Source organism: Festucalex cinctus, chromosome 7 (assembly GCF_051991245.1).
Source record: "Festucalex cinctus isolate MCC-2025b chromosome 7, RoL_Fcin_1.0, whole genome shotgun sequence".
Lineage (NCBI taxonomy): Eukaryota > Metazoa > Chordata > Actinopteri > Syngnathiformes > Syngnathidae > Festucalex > Festucalex cinctus.
The window spans coordinates 15,013,854-15,036,425 of NC_135417.1; the positions used below are offsets into that span (position 1 = coordinate 15,013,854).

General features: G+C 39.5%; 2 protein-coding genes across 3 annotated transcripts in view; one reads left to right on the plus strand and one right to left on the minus strand.

Moving 5' to 3' along the window:
• The window catches only part of zc3h12aa (zinc finger CCCH-type containing 12Aa), a 315,343-nt gene that overhangs the window by 209,722 nt on the left and 83,049 nt on the right, over nucleotides 1–22,572 (minus strand). The window lies entirely within an intron of this gene.
• Nucleotides 1–22,572, plus strand: part of grik3 (glutamate ionotropic receptor kainate type subunit 3) — a 109,303-nt gene that overhangs the window by 61,981 nt on the left and 24,750 nt on the right. For both annotated transcript variants that reach the window (XM_077526147.1, XM_077526146.1), the window contains 6 exons: nucleotides 181–234; nucleotides 6,262–6,432; nucleotides 8,714–8,857; nucleotides 15,550–15,657; nucleotides 17,813–17,926; nucleotides 22,058–22,261. In XM_077526147.1, the coding sequence (XP_077382273.1) occupies nucleotides 181–234; nucleotides 6,262–6,432; nucleotides 8,714–8,857; nucleotides 15,550–15,657; nucleotides 17,813–17,926; nucleotides 22,058–22,261 (795 nt within the window). The remainder of the gene's footprint in view (nucleotides 1–180; nucleotides 235–6,261; nucleotides 6,433–8,713; nucleotides 8,858–15,549; nucleotides 15,658–17,812; nucleotides 17,927–22,057; nucleotides 22,262–22,572) is intronic.

A 22,572-nucleotide genomic window follows, 5' to 3' on the forward strand; every position in this document is an offset into this window, starting at 1 on the left:
ACACACTCCATTACAGCTGAAAACCTTGAAAAGATGAATAATGCGAATCAGAGAGGACTTACATTTGGTTTGGTAAGAGCAATTAGCTTGATGACGTCATTTCTGCTGAATCATACCAATGATATTTTGGTGTTTAGTTGTTACTTCTGAATTTTTTTTCCCTACATTGTTATTCTCCAGGCCCAGACCATGGGGATGATGACAGAATACTACCACTACATCTTCACCACTCTGGTAATGTACCACACTCATTAATGCAAATTGTTCTCATCTCCCATTTTTTTTTGATGAATAGCAGCTAATTGCGAACGGGCTTTGCTACGCAGTCTGTTACGGAGCCATTTTCTTTGACGACCTAGAAGGCGTAATAGAGTGTCGCGCGCTAGTCGTCGCGGTGAACATTCCTTTTTTATGTGCCAAGTCGATGCGTGTTCTTTTGAGGTGCCACCATAAAGCACATCAGCGAAAATTAAATGTGGCTTCCCGAGCTTGAAAAAAAAAAGACAACAATGCGGTCCTCTGCGAGCCTTTATGGGGCAAATAATCCAGTAAATGTTTCGTGTTAAATAAATGAACATGTGCAAATGCCAAACTGACAACATAAAGACAGGTTTGTACAGAAAATAACAGTAAATTCAAACAATTTAGTTGTTAAAATGTTTTCATGGAAGATGGGGGAGACAAGCCTTTTCACTGACAGATAATAATATTTATTACAAAAGCACATATCTCCATTTTGAAATTTCTTCTAACAATTTTAATGAAAAGCAAACATATCAGATGTATTTTTCATATTACAAAAAACATGTAACTAATTTTATCATGTTTTTTTGTTTTGTTTTCCGGTCTTTTTTAAGCAAAAAACATCCAGCTAAAAAAACTAACAAAAACAGATGCATGTTTTTCTTTAAACTTAAAATAAAAAAAAATAAAAAAAACATGCCATGCTGAAGCAGAGTATGAAAATGGTCCACTGTGCAGTATTCCTGCATGGCAGAAGATGAAGCTGGACTGACCAAGCCCAGACTCCAACCCTATTGAGCATCTGAGGGGCATCCTCAAACGGAAGGTATAAATATTTCAAAATACATCAAACTGGCCAGACAAAATATTGATACTTTGGGCATTTTCACTTAGGGGTGTACTCACTTCTGTTGCCATCAGTTTAGCTTAATGGCTGTATATGTTGAGTTACTTTGCAATCAATTTACACCATTATATCAACTGTACACTATTTTACACCAAGTTGTTTCAGTGTTATCCCAAAACTGTCATGTCTGGCTCACGCCAGGGTTAAGTTTGAGTTCATGACCTGTTAGGTTTGGGTTCAAGACCGTCAGGTCAAGTGTGTTTGGAATTGATGTAATAGCATCTAGTTTCAACTGGTCTTAAGTTATGTGACGGCTATGTGATGTCAGGAGCTTTGTGATGTCAATCTTTAATCCTTTACTTAGTCACTACCAATCAGATCGATTCACTGTCTGTAGTAGCTGCCTGAGAAGTGTGTGTTTGTCGGATTATTACCTCTGTTCTATGGTGCATCTCCACAGCCCAAGGGGGCGTGGCGTCCCGTGATCCTCGTTGCATTCTCGTTGTTTCTCGTCTAGTCGTTTGTTCTACGCCTCTCGATGTTATGCAAATAAAGAGTTCAAATCTTATTTGTGTCTGCGCTTTTGGTATCCAACCTCTCAGAACTTAACAAAAACAGCTGTATGTGAGTGCTGTACTCACTTTTGTGAGATAATGTATAAAATATGCTCTCATTTTTAATTGTCACCTACTTCCTCTCCCAATTAGAAAATAATCCATAGCATATTTTCAATGACAGCCTATAAGGAAACAACCCCTGTTGTCAAACAGCGCATTGTGCATGAATAGCCTAAGCGTTCAATTGCCACAACAAAAGTCAATTTAGCTTTAAACGTCACTTCTATCCCCGTCGTGTCCCCTGCAACCTTTCTTGACGATGAGCACAACCGCAGCAGGAAGCAATTGCTGCCCCTCGCCACCATCTTGGTGATAAACATGTTGACTGGGAATGAATAGCAGCATGTTCTAAGCTGTTGCTTTCGCCCTCTGTTATTGTCTCTTTTTCTCACACACATACACGTATACACGCACACACCGATTGTCTCTGCGGACCCGGCCAGTCAGTGGCGATAATGCGTGATGACATCGAGGCCCGTCCCTGATGTGTGTCATCTTTCATGCTCTGAAGCATGGCCAATTATTGTTTTGACATGCATCATGTCTTTGGAACATCTCTACTTATGTCTTAAAAAAATAAACAACAAATTGTTGCGCTATATATTGCTCATCTCTAATTAAATCATATCTTTGTAGGAACAGTGGCTTTGATCCGGCTGCAGTGTACTCTTAAAACTGCTGGGTGAAAAAGCTAACTAAGTCCAAAAGTAACCGAGCCAATACTGGGTTATTTATCCCCAGCACGTTAGATCAAGATTTTGATCCAACAAGGTTGGGTAAAAGCAATCCTATCTGCTCAAAATCAAACAGTTACCCAGCGAATGGGTTGGGAAACAACACAGAATTTTTTAAGTGTTTAATAAGTGTGTGAGGTGGCGCTATTTTTTATTATTATTTATTTATTTTTTTTACACAGTGCACCTCTCAGATATTTGTATTATTACCATGTGGACTGGAGTAAAGGCCAGTCAAAAATAACCCAACTTGGGTTAAAAATGGACTGAGGAGCTTCTTGGGTCAGTTTGACCCAACTTGTTTTATATAAAATGACCCAATTTTTCGGGGAAGCTGGGTAAAATTGCCACAAGTAGTGGAGCGATCACTTTTTGACCCAAATTGGGTTATTTTTTTTTCCCAAAAGACAAGCAGTGTTTTCTCCAAATTGGGCTTATGCTGAGTTCACAGCAAAACTGAAAAGGCGAACTGGAACGCTTCCTTCGCGTAGAGTTGTTTGGAACGATTGCCGCTCATTCGTGTTTTCGTGCGCACCGGAGCGGAGGAGGCGTGTCCCTTGGTGAACAACGACCATGGAGCACTTTAGCTAGTCAGCAAAAAGTGAGCACCGCCGACTACTTCCACTTCTTTCCTGGGACTAAACAGCCGTGGCACTATTTTCCCCTTTTTTGACGTACGTGATAGCACTTTCGCTTTTTTTTAGTGGCAATTTGGCGGCCGTCAATTGCTGTAAAAATAGCTTTGGCACGGATGATAAACACTGCTGCTACCTTGGTACAGTTAAAGAGCAAGTAAATAGACTTACAAGTACTTGTACAGTGTTCCCTCGTTTTCCGCTGGGGTTAGGTTCCAAAAAATACCCGCAATAAATGAAATTCGCGAAGTAGTTAGCTTTATGTATTACAATTCTTTTATAAATGTTTTAAGGCTCTAAAATCCCCTACCACACAATTTAGACACTTTTCTCATTGAGGCATTTACATGTTCTCACATTTCTCTCTTGTTCAAACATTGATAATGTTCAAAACTTCATAAATTTTATAAAATGGGTATATTACTGCAAAAAAAAATAAATGCAAAATTGCACTTAAAAAAAAATCCGCGATACAGCGAGACCGCGAAAAGTGAACCGCGTTATGGCGAGGGAAGACTGTATGCTACTTCTTTGCTCACCATTCTGCCCCGGCTGACCGTGTTGTTGCGCTCGGGGTGACAATAGAGAGGACACTGCGTGTGCAAGGCGAAATGCGAAAAAAGTTCAGTTTTTTTTTTTTTACTTTGGCGAATGTGCGAGTGTGCGGATTTTCGTCACGAATGTGCGGATTTTCGCTGCTGCGCACCGCACTTTCGTTCCGGTGTGCGCGAAGTACATTGACTACAATGCAAACGCGCCGCCGAGACGCCTTTCCCCGCTTTTGGTGTGAATGCAGCATTAGGCAGTGGTTCTGAACCCCGCTCGAACTCCAGTGGTTCGGTGAGTCCACCTCAGGGGTTCAGTGGAGGTCACTGCAACCACTGACCCATAAAAATGAAGAAAAGGAAGACTTGGTTGCCAAAATGGCATTCGCCAAGGGGAGCTCATTTAACATTGTTAAATTTATACCGCTCAGACTGTGTCAACCGAGCCTGAGAATGATTATTTTTGTAGGATTTCACACGCGTTGGATTGTGCGGGTGTACCTAATAGTGTGGCTGCAGCCTTCCAGGATGGCATGGATTCTGTGCGCCGCCGCCGGTTAAAAGGCACCGCTGCTGCCAATGTGAACTTATAATTGGAACAAGACGCTTTTGTGACACCCTAAAAAGGCTCTAATAGAAACGAGGATGTCACAAGAAATGTATTGTACGTCTGCCAACATTTCTGTCCCACTTAGTTTGTATTCTTAGCTTCAAAAGCTCGGAGAGCGACCCGATCTACTTTACCGAGCATTTCGGAATGTCACACCGAACAATAGTGATATACTTTGATCCGTGCTCATAAAAAGCCGGCGCCGTACTGCGAAGTCGGGAGATGGAGTGAAGACGAGAAATAATTCAGCGGCTGGTGGTGTTTCTTTTTTTTTTTTTTGGTAAGTGTCTAAGGCGCTGCCGTTAGCCTGGCACTAACCCCACAGGGTGCTAATGAAATATCTATGTTGATCCAAATGTCTTTTCCCAAGCCCCCCGGCCCATTACGCCGCGACATGTGTCAACATGTGACTTCGCACTTCGCCTACAATGGCTTCCCCAGAAATTACACCATCTTAAATTGAATTGCTTTTTGCCTGCCGAGGGAATGGGAGTAATGAATTATTAAGGGTACAACAATGATCCAACATTTTTAGTGTGTTTTTAATGGCAAACATGCCAACCGTAAAGTTTATGAGGAAACTTTATGAGGCAACTTCTTTTTTGGATTTAGTGTGATTTTTCACAGGCAGAAAAATCTTTTTAATAATCCATTTATCGGGCATACCTGTCCTATAAATAAGTAAAAAAAATGTTTTTTTTAAATAGCATACCAAAATTACAACAAATACGTATACAGGGAAAGAGCAAGAGTTTAAAAAACGTGATTTTAAAAATAATTTGAAAGACCTTAATCAGGTATGGGGGAAAAAAAAAAGTATAGCTTTTAACCTGGATTTAAAAACATTTACACTTTATTGATATGATCTATCAGCAAATCGAGGGAATGTATGTATTAGGGGTGTTAAAAAAAATCGATTCGGCAATATATCGCGATACTCCACCAAGCAATTCTCGAATCAATTCAATAGGCAGCCGAATCGATTTTTTTAACATCCATTTTTGATGAAAAAATAATCCACAAAACGTCTAACTTTCACACCTTAAGCATGGAAGAACGTTACATTAATGGAACATTAAGCCTTAATATTTTATTTCAATGCTGTTCTAACATGAAAAAGGTTACAACCTGTTGTTAAATACAGTGGCTCACAGTTATAACACTGAAGTTTCAGATCAATAAATAATAAATGTTCATACAAATCTTACAGTGTACATGTAGAAGTTTACCGAATGGTATTTTCTAAATTGAGTAAAAAAATCGTAACAATCGACTTGTAAATTCATATCGGGATTAATCGGTATTGAATCGAATCGTGACCTATGAATCGTGATACGGATCGAATCTTCAGGTACTCGGCAATTCACACCCCTAGTATGTATTATCTCCGTGGGCCCTGTCGTTGACGGATTCCCACATTTTTCGGCGAATTTATGACGCGAAGACTCGAAAAAAATACCTGGACTGAGCACCAACTGAAGTAGGTTTTCGTCCATCGATCCAGGTCACTACAGACGAGTTCTGCTCAGTCCATGTAGTTTTTTTTCAAGGCTTCGAATTATAAAGCATTCTCCGAAAAATGTGGGCATCTGTCAATGACGGGGTCGACGGAGAGACTGAAGCATATCATACACAAGTGCAAAGATTAAAAAAATATATATATTTAGAGTAGTTTTGAGGTGGGCGTATTTTACACGGGTATGTGTTATTCACGGCATTTTACATTAGGTACGCATGTTTCTTTTTCTCCCCACAAATCTGAATGTTGTATGATTTGTCGCAGGTAGAGAAGCCTTTTTATAATCCATTTATCGGGCTTAGATTTCCTGGCATGGCATTGAAAAACAACTGTTTTTCCATCCTTTGGCTTTATTTTGATCTTAATATAGATCTCTCTAATCAGAAGCTGCGTCATTTTGTTTTTCATGTGAGGAGAAAAAGCACGCAGGATGAATACTTGAAAGGCAGATGCCGAGCATGGCTGGACTAAATGAGACTCTCTCCTATTTTACACCCGTGTCTCTCAAAAGGATCTGATGGCCATTGATTTGGAGCCGTATCGCTTTTGTGGCGTCAACATGACCGGCTTCCGCATCCTCAACGTGGACAACCCCCTGGTCTCGTCCATTGTGGACAAGTGGTCCATAGAGAGGCAGATGCCACCGAAACCTGACTCGGGCCTCCTGGAGGGCATCATGACGGTATGTTTTGAGGTTTATAAATGAAATAAAACCATTACAAGAACATATTTTACTTTTAAGAAAGTGCTACATCAATAGTTTGGTCCTATATTTAGTAGGGATGGAAAGATACCGCCGATATCGTGATATTAAAACTGCCACAATATCGTCGTCGTCATGTTCACGATATTTACAAGCAACACATCTGTTGAGAAAAAAAAAGATCAGTTTGATTTCCATTTGTGCAGTTCTAGCACCCTCTGATGGCTAGTTTTTTAGTACAGTTTAATTTTCATTAGGTATGTTTTGGCCCTTCTTTGTTTAAAATACACTAATTGTCAGATGAAGGGGATTGTAAAATCCTTTGAAGCAAGTCAATATGTGCAATAACTCAATGTGGGCTTGCATTAGCGATTAAGTGCCTCAATATTAAGTGTCATTAGAGATTGAAGGTAGTTTATATGTATTGTTGTTATGTACAAAAGCACATAAGCACATGCTTTTTTTTTAGAATGAGCTCATTTTTTTTTTACAATATTGTGTCCTTTTTTAAATATCGCCAACCTCCCCACAATATCGTGATAATTATCGTATCGTGAGCTTCATATCGTGATAATATCGTATCGTGATGTTTGAATATCGTTACATCCCTAATATTTAGTAAATGCACAAAAAATCATGGACCGGTCCCTACCTTGGTTTTAAGGTTACAATTCGGTTCTCATTCAGTACAGAAAGGAAAGAAGAATATTTTTAATGAAACATAACATGGAGCAGAAAGTGGAGCAAACAATTGCCATTCCAGAGCACATCTTACCAAATGATCTGTGATTGGATAAAAACAAAGAAGTTAGAAATTCTTGTTTTTCTTCTATTCTCCTGCCTTGTCCAGAAGAGAAAGTAAGACAAAGCAGGCAAAGAGGCCATGTAGTGATCGAATCGGAAAAATGTTCCCTTTAATTCAATTCTGATAACACCCGGGCTCTCCTGCTGGTTATCACTGCTGTCAGACATAATCTGTCTGATTTCTTTCTCAAAAAGCAGTATTCTTATCAATTCCTAACCCAAGCGCTGTGTTGTTAATTTTAGTAGCTATACAATAATATTCATGAACATTTGATACTCTATAAACTTTTCATCAGTTATCTCCTGAACCCAGAAAGGTCAGTGCCAAGTACTGTACATCCTTGCTCATTGCTGCACGATTATTTCACTATGATTCAGAACTTTACCATGATGACACTTTTACTCGGGGAGCACAAATTATTAGAATTGACGGTGTTTGGTGAGAGACAAACATGACAATCCCCGTTATGGAGGCATCCAACTCTTTGGCTCTGTCATCAACAATTTGGGTGGTGTCACTGTGAGCTTGTTTAATCTTCCCTCTTCAGCTGTCCAAATAGCCTTCATCAAGGCACTTTTGTGTTACGTCTCGAGCAGAATATACAATTTGCATGGAGCAACGGACAGACAAAAGGTAATCTGACTTCAGTGGCAGCTCTGAGTATTTACAATTAATATCACAATTTGGCCCTGAAAAGGATCTTCAATGTCCAAAGGCTCTTGTAATTTAAATCAAATATAAGTCGTGCGCCATTGACGGCAAAGCCCGCTTCTTGAAAGCGATGGTATTATCCATTTTATCTGTAATTAAAATGCTGAACATAGCCTGACCATATCATTCAAAAACACCTTCACTGTGCTCTTGAAAGGATTACAGATCTCTCTTTTTTTTTTTTTCCTCCTTCATGCAGTCCACATGAGTGCAGAGCAAATAATCCAAATTTGGAGCATTTTATTTTATTAGACACACTGTTATCATTAGAGAAACACGCGGTGCTCATTTGCCTTATCTAATTTTGTATAGTTTACCATACTGAAATTGCTGAGTCCGAGAAACTTGGCAAATGAGATGATTAATAACTACTAAAGCAGAGATTCTAAACTCGGGAGCGTGGGCGTCCATGTGAGTGCCCTCCACGGGGTGCGTGAGATTAAAAGTGTAATAATGGTCTGGTATAATACACAACAAAAGAATTTTCTTGGGACTGAGCGCCATATAGTGATTAGAGCAAAAACTCAAGTCGATCTGGCTAGCAAGCTAGCTAGCTAGCTAGCTAGCTTGCTGATAGATAGATAGATAGATAGATAGATAGATAGATAATTTATTTAATTAAGTCTATTTAATCTATTTTCTGTCATGCTTATCTGCACTAATACTCCGGTTGCTCAGTACACTATTATTCCACTTCCTGTTTGGCAGGCATCATCTGAAACAATGTTCACCCCATTATTCCAGACAGATGCGGCTCTGACCTACGACGCGGTCCACATTGTGTCCGTCTCCTACCAGCACGCGCCGCAGATGACCGTCAACTCGCTGCAGTGCCACCGCCACAAACCCTGGCGTTTCGGCGGCCGCTTCATGAGTTTCATCAAAGAGGTAACTGTCTTATCCATTTGCTGTTTATTTTACAGCCAAGTGGCGAGGGAGGAGGGGGAGGAGTGGAGTGGACTAGCATGTTTACCCAGCAAATCAATCACACCCACAAACAAAGAGCCTTGATGGACACATTAAAGCGATGTTGTTGTCTGCTGTGTAAAATTCCCCTCAGACGTTATTTAATCTTGTGAATGTTGCAACCTTTTGAAAGGACAATTTGTGAAACTTGCCTCGAGTTTATCAAACATGAGAGTGTGTTGTTGTACACCAAATAAAAACATGAAGAGTCTGGGTGGAGATGCTAATATTTGTACCTTGATATAAGATGATACAGGAAATGACACTTTTCCCATGCACACATGCCATTCTTTTCCATTGTTAAGATCAGTTAGTATGGCGAACGGTTTTGAGTATGGAGAAGAGATTTGGACGACTTGAAATTTCAACTAATGTCATACATTTTTTTTTTTTTTTTTTTTAGCACAGTACGTACAGTGGTTTCCAACTTTATTGCACCACTGACTGCTAGTCTCATTTCGTGTTCCATAGCATGTTGTAAGATAGAACGTCGCAACTCAACTACAATTTCATTTTACATTTCTCTTTGTCACAATTTTCATTTTACTTGGTATAAACATTCTAAGACGAGAACAAATCAAAACCGAGGAAACAATGTCACAGTTTTTGTGGGAGGTTGTTGACCCAAGCGTGGGGAGGCAGGTGTGCTCTTTAACGTAATTTAATATGAAGAAAAACAAAAAGCCAACAAAGTACAAAACAAGACAAAATACAAACTAAAACTGGGAATAAACTCACTAGCAGACACGAGGGTGCCACAGGGAGTTAATGGAAAGCGTAGAAAAAGAATCAGTGAAGAAAGACGAATCAATCTGAATAGCCGATAGGTCAAGACTTTTTAAGCTGCAAGGCCGCCATATTACTCCTCCCAAGAAACGTTTCTCGGGATATAATCCTATACATTTGCAGTATCAAAATAGACAGTACTTAGGAGAAACAACAGGGTTCTAGTAACTGAGCGAGAAAAGGGGCTCTTCAAAGTAGTTTAAACAGTAGTCTGCTCGCGAGATGGGAGGAGTAAGATGGATGCCCTGTCGCTTCAGCGGCTTGCACGGGTGTGTATGGGCTATCGGTTATCCAGTAATATTTACAGATCAGTGAGACGAACACAGGAGAGGTGACAATGCCGGGTGATTCAAGTACAACAACATCACGCAAATTATGCTGTAAAAACAAACAAGCTAAGAAGGAGGTTGAGCAAAATGTACATACAGCCAACTTATTTTGTACTCTTGAAGATTGTGTTGCCTTGTAAAATGGACATTTCACAGCGCCTAAGATCGTTTTTCAAGGCGACAACAGCATTCGGCTGAGTTCTCTGGAGACTGGTCAGTTGGAAGACAGAATCGCAAAACATTATGGTTAGCGGTTTGTCAATTTCAAAGTATGGATATCAACGTGGAGCAGTAGTTGACTTACCTACAAGTTAAGTAATCGGTTCAACCCTTATTACAGGGGTCCTTGTTTTAGGAGAAAGCTCCACAAACTATCATTAAGTTCATGTCCAGCCCAGTGACAATGCTGTTTGTATATATGCCTGAGCAACCAGTCCACAGCCTGCAGTCTGCTTTTCGCTCAGTCAGCTGGCATAGGCTTCAGCTCCCAAACGATCTTGAAGAGGATAAGTGGTGTAGAAAATAGATGGTTGGATGCTTATCAGAATTGTGTCTGTCAGACACAGAGAAAAGCCTGAATGGCGAAGTGCTTGAAATCAGTCTCAGTTTATCTTGTCCTTCAGGCCTCGTATTGTCAAACGTGCCTACCGATGTATTCCAGACGCACGATTGAGGTTTAGCTCGAGGTCACGGTATGATAGCGGCACCCGTTCTCCTGCGTATAAGGAGCCGGTATGATGTAACTCTTCGAAATAGGCCAGAAATAAGACCCAGACTTAGTGAAAGTATAAATGTGGGCAAATGAGGAGTCAGGATCACTCAACCACTCCCTTCTCCTCTGAGGTTCTCATTAGCATCCCTCAGAGAGGATCATCTTCCATTTTAGCACAAGGAACTCCCTATATGCACTTATTTTTAAATCCCAATGAAGTTGAAGTATTTTCATTATTTCTTAAACTACTGAAAAAAAGCGTGAGGCTTAATCTTTTTTAGGTTTCTCACATGTCCCAAGAAAGAATATAAATTCTACTTAACTCATTTGCTCCCAATAACGTGTAAATACGTTGTTGTTTTAATGTTCCATGTGTCCCAAAGACGTATTTATATGTTTTTTTGTTGTTTTTATGCTAGCGCATACAGAAAGCTTTGATGCAGCCTCTCAACTGCAAAGAACGGTTTCAGAAATGGTAGTTATTACACAAACGACCAGCAGGTGGCAGCAGAGCAAAGGAGATCAACCAGGGCCCTCTAGAAAAAAAAAGCTCAATTATTTACAATTTTGAATAGATTTGTGAAAACTGATGAAACTTAGCTCTCTTCTAATGCTAATTGCTGCAAAACGGAAACAGAAACATACTTTCTTTTCCTGATGAAAGCAGAGACTTTAATCCTTCTTTTGATAGGTTCCATGCTTTTATAGCAATAGAACACAATATTCTGTGGGCCTTGCAAAATCAGTCAAAATCCAGTAAAACAGCCGGGAGCGAACGGGATTGCTTCCGTGAAAATGGCTGGGAGTGAATGAGTTAAAAACCTGTCTCGCGGTGTTTGGGACAAATGATTGTATTTACAGTGTGTTGCACAAAGACCAGCAAGGAACTGACAAGTTTTGCGAGCTGTTATGGAGTCTCATCATTTTCTTTTTTTTTTTGTCTTCTCTCATCTCACCTTCTGCTGAAGCGGCCTCGCTTGATCAATCTGCAGAGACAGCCTGCACATTGCGACGATCACAGTGGGTGATTCGCTTGTTGTGATTCGCTCCTCGAGATCACAGAGGCTTGGTAAACAGAGTGGGATGTGTTGTTACAGTAAAAATATATATATATATTTTGTTAATGCCTCCAAAGAAGGTTATGTTATCATTTGTTTTGGAAAAATATGCAAAACGACCATTTTCCAAGAAAGTTGGTGGGTATTTGCCAAGGAAGAACGTAATACACTTTGGTGCAGATCCAAAAACAGCTAAATAGAGTTGTAGAGTTTGGTGTTGGATCCAATTTAGGTCTATTCAGCCTTGATCTGCGCCCTACCGAGTGCCATTTCAGTGGATCCGTTAATTGACAGGATTATGCTCTTTTCTCTTTGTGTTGGTGCGAGATCAGACATGTTGTTCTTTGTGAGTGAGTCATCCACTAATCTCTTGGACAAAGTTCAGGTGTATGCAGGAGGCGTTCCGTTTTGGCGGAGGTCTGCTCTCTACTTCGTGTCATTGTATTTGTCCTGGAAGAACTTCAGGAAGAATTCACACCGCATGGTTCAAGTGACATGATTCTGATATGGGTCAAGGCAACCTAAAGATGAAAAGGTTCATTCAATTTCCTCAGATCGGAATCGGGCCTCTTTTGAATATGGATAAGAATTTGACACGTATCGGTGTCAGCACGGTCGAATAGTGGTTAATAAATAGCACATCAGCCTCACAGTCTTGCTTCAACTGTCTGATGGGCCATCTCTGTGTAGAGTTTGTATCGACAATCCCTGCTTGCAATGACATTTCTCTGGGTACTCTGGCTTCCACCCACATTTCCAAACCATTGCTTCTTTAGTTAAGACTGGTGACAAGTCCAGGATGTACCCGACTGACTGCCCAATGTCAGTGGGGATAGTCAGTGTCAGCTCGCTGAAGAGGTATAGAAGGGGTATAGAGAATGGATGACTGGATGAATCCACTATACAGTATCTGCCAATGCAACCGTAGCAGTCACAGACTGTATGGGATTTGAGCCTGATGTCATCAAAGGCTGGATTTACACTACACGGTTCAAGTGACAAAATTCTGATTTTCTTGCTCCCAAGTGGCACAATTCGGTTATGCGTCATGCAGCATAGAGATGAAAGAAATGCATGTAATCGGATATCCTCAGATCACAATCAGGTCTCTTTCAAATTCGTCTAAAAATCCATGGACCCTCATGGTTCCCTTATGTCCTGCAGCTTCCTTAATCCCGAAAATGTGCATGCTAGGTCTTTGGATGACTTCTAATTGCCTAGTAGGTCAGCCTATATAATTGCAGTAGAAGCAGGCAGATGGGATATACACCGTTAATGCAAGTCTGACATCATATAGTGCTGAATTTTCACAGTAACATAAAGAGGAAAAACACAGACATAGAATCGGATATGCTCAGTTCGGAATCAAGCCTCTTTCAAATGTGGATAAAAATAGCTGCAAACGCAAACGGAGCCAAAGCTTTGGTATACACCAAAGATTGGATTGGCTCCTTTCTTTGTATTCACACTTTAATAGCCCTCTTGAAGGTCTTCTGTCCTCATTTGGAAATTATTGAAACACCCTTTCTGTCCTTCGGATGACACTGCAGCCATCACTTCCAAAATACTTGGGATTTTTTATTTTTATATTTTTTTTACTGTCTTCTAATAGGAAGCTACTGCAAGGGCCTCTGGTGATCAAGACAAAAGCCAATGAAATATTATTACATTGTTGTCCTTACGCCGGGCTCCCGTTTGAGGACAACACGGAGGCGTTGGGTTGTAAAAACACTTACTCCAGTCTGATTTACGCTCACGACAAAGACAGACAGTCAGACATGTTGTCAAGGTCGAATCAGCCCTTCGGATTGGACGCATCCGAGGCGTTTGCGTCGCACTCGGAATCCTTTGAACATACCGAGGCCAGATGGGCACGAGTCTTAGTAGGGTTGGAGGAAGAAATTTCACTTTGAGAGTTTTTTTTTTTTTTTTTTTTTTTTTTTTTTTTTAAGTTTTAGAAAAGGATCATGACAAGGAACTGACAATCCAATTGATGGTGACATCTGTCTAGGGTACATCTGTTTTTACAGGGAAAAGGCAGATTGGAGTATTGGCATAACTTCACACTGTCCACAATAGAGCCCAAAACTACTGCGACGAAATTAAACTGCACCAACAAACGGGCAGTTAATCAAGTATTAAAAATGGAACATCTGCAGGAGTGTTTGTGTTGTAACAAACAGCGTGCGCTCACGTCTTTTCAGGTTGCGCTTATCGGGGAAATAGTAATAGAGGCCAGTTATGTATTTTCCCTCCTCAAGGGGAATCAAGTAAAAGACGGTCGTTAATTAACTCAGCGGTCCTCTAGTGTTCACGGCGTCAGATGTGAATTGTAATTAACAAAAAGACGGAAATGCAGCCTCAATGGTTTCCGCGGTTTTGCACGTTTTTTCCCCGCAAAGGGTGAGTGAGAAATAGAAACACAGAATGTGATAATTGCATGTTGTGTTGGTAGCTGCAGCTCTTACGTTAACTATTAGTACAAGGTTGTCAGTGTTACCAATTTATTATGTGTGCATGCAAATAACAAGGTCACATGACCACAAGAGGTTTAACCTAATGAAGAATTAATGGAACCCATGTAATTAATTGTGATATTTCTTCTTTTGTGAGCATATAGTAGTTTTTATACCAAAAATTGTTGTGCCATGCCTGTTGCAGTATACGACTGACTGTGCTCGAATGATCAGTATTTGATTGTTTTTATGACATCACAGTTTCAAAATCATTTAAAAGTCTTGGTTTGAATCCTTAACCTATCTGAGAAACTGTAATCTCAGGTTGAAAACATCTCAAATCCCGACGCAGGTTTATAACCCAAATGCGAAATCCTAATTTACAACCGTAATCCTGACTTCAAAGCATAATTGGATCGCAGAATCTTGGTTTGAAATCCTAACGCAGTTAGGTGAGTATAAGACCTGAATTTGAAACCCTAAGCCTAACAGAGACCAGATTCTAGGGGTGTGAATTGCCTAGTACCTGACGATTCGATTCGTATCCCGATTCACAGGTCACGATTCGATTTGATACCGATTAATCCCGATACGAATTTATACGTCGATTGTTGCGATTTTTTTCATTCAAATTTAGAAAATGCTAATCAGTAAACTTGTAGCGTTTAAGATTTGTATGAAAATGTATTATTTATTTATCTGAAACTTCAGTCTTATAGAGGTTGTAATCTATTTCATGCTTGAACAGCATTGAAATAAAATATTAAGGCTTAATGTTACATTCATAAAACATTCTTCCATGCTTAAGGTGTGAACCCTAACCCAAAATAAGATGTTTTGTTGAATATTTTTCCATTAAAAATGGAAGTTTAAAAATCGATTCAGCCGCCTATTGAATCGATTCGAGAATTGCGCGATGTAGTATCACGATATATTGCCGAATCGATTTTTTTTTTAACACCCCTACCAGATTCCCTCAATTTTGGAACCTGAATCTCATGTTTCAAACCATAACAGGTTTAAAACCTTAATTTGAAATTATAACCGTAAATTAAAATCGCGCCAGTGTTTCCCCGTCTTTTATCAGTTAGACATTAAAAGATAAGACAAGCATATTTGGGCGCATTTCATGTGGCATTTTTTTTTAGTTATTTAACTTCGCTTTTGAGTTTTTAGTGGCCATGTTTTTCTGATGTTTGGGAATACCTTCAGTAAACAGAAGGAAAACGGTGTTCTGAAGATGGCTCTAAGTGGCACAAATGTTCTTTTTCAGTCCCACTGGGATGGACTGACTGGGAGACTCTCGTTCAACAAGACAACTGGATTGCGTACGGACTTTGACCTGGACATCATAAGTCTGAAGGAGGACGGACTGGAAAAGGTAAGAGCCACCACCGTCCATGTCGCTACTGTCCGTGTTTTTTCCATCTTATAATTCCCCAACATCTCAATCAATCAAGATCTCAACCGTAGTTGACTTTACGTCTATGGCGAGTATGACAATCCGAAATAAACATCGACAAGGTTTTCCTAGTGTTAACATTTTGAATCGTTAAAATTTTGATTCACGACATACGTAATGAAATTTTGGCCAGTCGGAATGACAGAGATATCCGTAATTCAGCTTTGCCCAGTCAAAAGTTGTGGATATCTACAAATGAATGCAATTTCACTCATTGAATGAATGTAAGATGTCTGAAAATCAACATCGTGCATTAATGATATATTGAACTGGAATTTTAACACGTCGAAATGACAATGTAATATCTCAAAGATGACAGACAATTCTACATTTCACTTGCAGATCTCTGCAAGAGATCATACATGCATGATAAAACACTTCACACTACTAACTTGATACTGTTATTATATGGAGACAGGTGGGTTCTGTTAGCAGTCCATTTAATTTGAAAATGGCACGTTTTTCTCCAATTTTTGTGAAGCCAGTTTTCCCCCTTGGTGTGCAACAAATAACGCCAAGCTGACGAGTGTAATTCACCTCCCTAACAAGGAACCAAATTGGCGCTTCCGAGAAATGCTCGTGGATCATAAAGCAAATTGGATTCGGGCACACGTTAGGGTGTTAATCGCCGTCTCTCTTAATGATAATTTGAGGTGATGCCCAAAATGCAGTTTGGTGCTAATGGGCTGTATAAACACAAAATAAATGGAACAAAAAAAAGAAAATGTGTGGGGAGAATGTGTGTTGAAGTAAAAGGTTGGTAATACATTCTACGTCTTCAAAGCACCCTCCGGACTGTAACAGCCTCTCCCTACTCGAAGGGCTTTTATACATTATGAATATATCAAATAGGGATAAGTCCCATTATGACTCGCTCAAGTAGTCCCTAAAGGCTCAAGACGATATAATAGCGGAAGCTTTTCATCTTGTAACCCTTCTGTTGGAGGACGACGGCACGGGGGGAAAAAAATAAGACGTCGGCTTTGAACCGATTCTTGTCGGCATGTTCGTCTCGCGTGAGGTCATCTGAATAGAAGCACGTTCCATCATTATTTGATGGCGCATTAGCATCTCCGCCAGCGTGTTTTCGGATTCCCCTTCCATCTCATACATGCCGCGGAATCGGCTTTAGCCTGTTAGGGTGTGGACTTTTCTCGGCTAATCCCATGTAATTGAATATTAGCCCGAGTTTGAGCTCGCGCCGGAATTACGATCAGGTTCTTAGCTGCAGTGCCTCGTCATTTTCATTCAGGGCCGTATTTTCAGAAGTGCGAGATAAATGTTTCCCAAGAACACAGTTCTTGTTGCTAATCACGCAAAATGACTTAATTGTAATTGGCTACAATTAGAAATCATTTCCATAAAGCTGTTTGCAATTCCTCTCTCTCAGATTTCTCCATTAGGTGGAAGAATATATAAGAGGCTAAATCGGATGGTATTGTAAATAATTGTCGGGAGATGATCACGAGACTATCTTGTGACATCGTAACCACCTAAATGAACAGACTGAGAGCAAACCTTCATTATCAAGTTTGTGGAAAACATTTTGTCACAAGATGTGTGTTAGGGTGGGTTGTCTTTGGGTAGCGATGCAATGATATCCATATATCACGATATGAAGCTCACGGTACGATAATTATCAATTTATCACGATATTGTGGTGAGGTTGGCAATATTTAAAAAAAGGTATGAATATTGTCAAAAAAATGAGCTCATACTAAAAAAAAAAAGCACAATATTGTGCTGTTGGACATAACAGCAATACAAATAAACTCCAATTTCTAATAACACTTCATATTGAGGCACTTACTCGCTAATGCAAGCCCACATTGAGTTCCTCCAATTTCTCACTTCACAAGCATATTACAATCTCCATCTGACAATTAGTGTATTTTAAATATAGAAGGGCCAAAACCTACCTAATGAAAATTAAATTGTGCTAAAAAGCTAGTCACCATAGGGTGCTATAAACAACCTGACTTTTTTTTTTTTTTAACAGATGTGTTGCATTTAAATATTGTGAACATGACAACGACGATATTGTGACGATGATCACGGTTTTCATCTCTCGCAGGTGGGCAAGTGGAGTGCGTCTGGAGGTCTCAACATCACAGAAGTGCCCAAACGAAAAGGGATGAACATCACAGATTCGCTGGCCAACCGCTCGCTTGTCATCACCACCATCCTCGTAAGTCGCGGTTTTGAAAAATGTTTCATTTCCGCTCGAGAACTCATGCATGCCACGGTTAAGTTAGCATTTAGCAGGTAAATGCTATTTAAACTTTAAAATCACCAAGTTGTTTTGTTGGGAAAAAAATGGATTTGAAAAGTCTAGCTGCTATAACTGCGATACCAACTTCAAACAAAATAAGTCAGTGAGCTTCGACAATGCTCATAAGAGTTGTTAATGTTTGACCCTGACAAGCAGAAGGAGTGAGTGGGTCTCCATGAACTCTTTTTAAGAATCCATAATAATTCCGTTCTTGCTGAAAAGAACACGATGATCCTTCCCCTGCCTGCACGGTGCATGTTCATTTGCTCAGCTTTTGTTGTGCTTTTGCTACACATAACTGAATGTTCAGCCCGAAACGGAGCTACTAGGGAGGTGTTGACACAGATGTTCCCAGTGACCCTCTTTAAGAGGCATCTACTTACCACGATAAACGCAATCATCATGCCCCGCCCAAACAACTGTAATTAGAACAAGCAGGGTCAAGGCGCGGTGGAATTAGCACCTATCAGCTGCCATGCATGGGAGGAAACATTTTATAAATGACTCATAGTTGGTTTATGATGAAGCTGAACCATTTCCCAAAAAGTGCAGTTTTAATATTAACAACAAGTCATTACTTCAAGGTGGTAAAACTCTCTATTTTGAATTGTAGAGGTAAAGCTTTACTATCTATTGCTCCTTCTTTGCATAATGACACAAAAAGGCTCCCCACCTTTTGATTTTGTCATGACTGTAAATGCATGCTTAAAATGTGCTTTATTTATTTTTTTAAACCTATTTTTTACATCAATGTTAACATTTGCAGACACACAAAGACTACAACGATTAAGTCTCTAATATTCGGAGAAAAATGTCATAATGCTTGAGAATAAACAAATGGAATGATGTGAAATCCTGAACTGATGAGAATGAAGTGTAAAATTTTAATGAGCAAGTAAAACTTGTACCCTTACAGAAGTAATAAATATTTATGGAAAGAAATATTGGGGTAATATTTTAATGAGAAATAATAAAATTAGTGAAATTAAGAGAAAAACTAGGGTTAGAAATGTATTATGAAGGGATCTTTTTTATTTTTTTTAATGAAGCTGTGTGAATCAAAAAAAAAATGTTAGAATGTTACAGAAAAAGTGTAGTATGCGAATTCATGAGGGAAAAAAAACAAACAAAAAAAACTACCTAATTTTCCAAGAAAAAAATCCTCAACTTACAAGAACATTTGACAAGTGGGCAACACTTAATTGAAAAAAAGTCAAAAATTTGATAAATTACGAAAAATATTGTCGGCAAAGTGTTCTACAAACATGTTTTGTGAAACGCAAAAGGGATAATGTTACGAGAAAAAAAAAGTTTTATGTTGCTAATGTCTGTAATGAGAATAAATCATCAGTATCATCAGTAGACATACAGTAATTTTCCAAGAAAAATATACTAAACTTACAAGAATGAAGTCATAAATTGAATGAACATGAGAAACGTGTACCCTTTAAGTAGAATATGTTAATAAACATTCAAATGAAAAAAAGTACTAAATTACCAAAATTATGATAAAAACTTTGACAGAAGCTGATGTGTTGGCAGCCCCACCCCACCCACTCCAAAAAGTGCATTTTCAATACTTCCAACAAGTCATTAGTTCAAGGTTATAAAACAATCTACTTTCAATTTAGGGAGGAATATCTTCGACTTTAATATCAATCTCCCCATCTTTTGCATAATGACATTGCTGCAAACCGGCGCCGCTGATGCGTGAACGAGACGTCTGACAGCTTTATAGCGATAACTTTGTCGAAGAGATTAAGCCACTTAATGCGTTTTCTCCCCTTACATTAATTGTTTGCACTCCATTGCTTGTAATGTCTCCGCACGGGCCCGCCTCCCTCCTCTCGGCCTCGCCGCGCGCGAGACGGCGACTGCAACTAACGGAGTCCAAACCGTGGGGGAATAACAAGAATTGGAAGGCTCCTAAACAGATGGTAATGACTTCCCTCAACATGCAAAAACTTTTTTTGATCAACTTAATTGGACAACTTGAGCGAAGTTTACGGAGAAAAGCGCTGCCGCCCGTTCTTTAAATGCATTGTCATCAAGTATTCATAACTTGTTTTAGAGTGAGGCCCTAATTACAATGCCCAAGCTGCTCTAAGATTTTGATGGTAACAACAAAAAACAAAATATTTGCTTTTTTTTTTCTTCTTTAATAAGTACAAACAGAATTCTATCATATTTAAATAGTGCTGCACCTTCCACGTTGGCCACTAGGAGGCAGTGCTGTATAATAGTCATGCAGACACAAACAAAGAAGAAGAGACTTCTTCTTCATCTATCCAAGTTGCTGTATTAGTCATTTTTCATGGAAGATGAATATATGCCTGCACGTAGTGTTATATTATCTGTATTTTTATGTTATTTAATTTTATTGCATCTGTATCATCGTTCCATTATTTGTGTTCAAATATCCGTTGGTTAAAGGGTTGGAAAACAATCGGTGACTATCGGTGCTAACTGTTCAGCATGTTAATGGCATTTTCCATTTATGTTAGCATAAAGCTAGTTGGGGGCCATTAAGGGAATGTGGTATGTTTGTATGGAGGACCAAAACTGCCAAAATTCAAAATAAATAAATGACTAAATAAATGACTAAAAGTGTAAATAAGAATTGAAATAAAAAAATATAATTTGAAAATTATATCCCCCCCCAATAAAAAAATAAATATAAATCGAAATAAAAACAGCCAAAAAATATATATATATATATATACATAAATAAATAGATTTGTATTTAATTTCATACATCCATTTCTTGACCGCTTACTCCTCACAAGGGTTGCAGGGGTGCTGGAGCCTATCCCAGCTGGCTTTGGGCAGTCAGTGGGGTACACTCTGAACTGGTTTGTATTTAATTTTTGAATTATATTTTTATATATCAGTTTTTATTTTCACTTTTAGTAATTTATTTATTTATTTGGTAATTTATTTATAAATATATTTATTTATTTAGTCATTTATTTAGTCATTTATTTATTTTGAATTTTGGCAGTTTTGGGCCGTACTGATAAGTCGAAATGTTATTCAAATGAGGGGGTGGTCCCAAGCGTGTCTAAGCAGGTTGCACTATGCCCGTTGCAAACTGCCTGTCATTGGTCGAGTGAGCAGCTCGGCGAACAAGGAAGTCTCGCCAGCTTGCAATGGGGAGCTCCAGCAATGGACGACTATCTTGTCCACTGTCTGCTCTCATTTGTTGTCTAGCAACTGAAGTCGCAAGTTGTGGTTTTCTTTCGATTTGTGTTGAGTCAGAAACGTTTTTTTTTAAAAAAGCTCCACTTTGACACCCATACGCGAATGTTAGCGTTTTCAAGCTCGAATAACAAAACTGTCATACAAACAAACTAAAACAGCAGTTTTTATCAGTGGTCTTGTGAAACAACAAGGTCACCGTTACCCAACGATGACTCATCTTCGGAGCGCAGTCTGTAAATTATTTACTGTATGCGAGCTAGACTATCACAATTGAAGGCACTACGTTCCATTCTGGGTTGATTGGCAACTCCACCTCATGCATTCTAAATGAAGGAAATCACGTCTCGTCTTGTCCCCTCGGTAACAGTCGATGAAGGCCCTGTCGCAGGCATGTTCCATGTAATTGCTGCATTCCGTTCCTAATCAAGCTGTTCTTTCATAGCTCGAATTATGAGCAGCCAGGCAGGATATTACAGGCTAGTAAAGAGTGTTAGCTACCTGACCATAAAATGAACTAGCAATATAGGTCAAGGTGCGACAGAGGGCTTCGTTAGTAGTAAAAATTCCCAAATGGAGAACACCATGCGTCCCGTTACAATTCAAACGACTTTCATTCACATTAGCTTTTCCTTCTTCTTTCGCTAATCCATCACCGTTAAAAAACGCCTCTACCCTTTTTACATATTCTAATACCCGACTCAATTCTGCTGTCACTATCTGTTAAATGCAACAGCGACTCGAGCTTAGATCCTTTTGTGGCAATTAGACGAATATGCTGAACTGAATTGGAAAGGGCGAGCTCGCCAATCGCCATGGCATTTTTTTTTTTTTTCTTCTGATGTGCAGGAGGAGCCATATGTCATGCTTAAGAAATCTGACAAGGCACTCATCGGGAACGACCGCTTCGAAGGCTTCTGTGTCGACCTGCTCAAGGAGCTCGCCGCCGTTTTGGGCTTCGCCTACGAGATCCGGCTGGTCCCCGACGGGAAGTACGGCTCCCAGGACGACAAGGGCCAGTGGAACGGCATGATCCGGGAACTCATCGAACATGTAAGTGCTACAATCCGTGTTGTCCCAAACGGTACATGCATTGTAACTTGTTTAAACTGGTTTACATTTGTTGTAATTAGTTTTGTCATGTGCGGGAGGTTGGATCCCGAAGCGCAGACACAAATAAGGTTTTAACTATTTATTCACATCGAGAGGCGTAGAACAAACTTGACTAGACGAGAAACAAAGAGAGTTGCACAGAGGAACAGAAAGCAATAATCCGACAAACACTTCTCAGAACACTACTACAGACAGTGAATCGATCTGATTGGTTGTGACTAAGTAAAGGATTAAAGATTGACATCACAAAA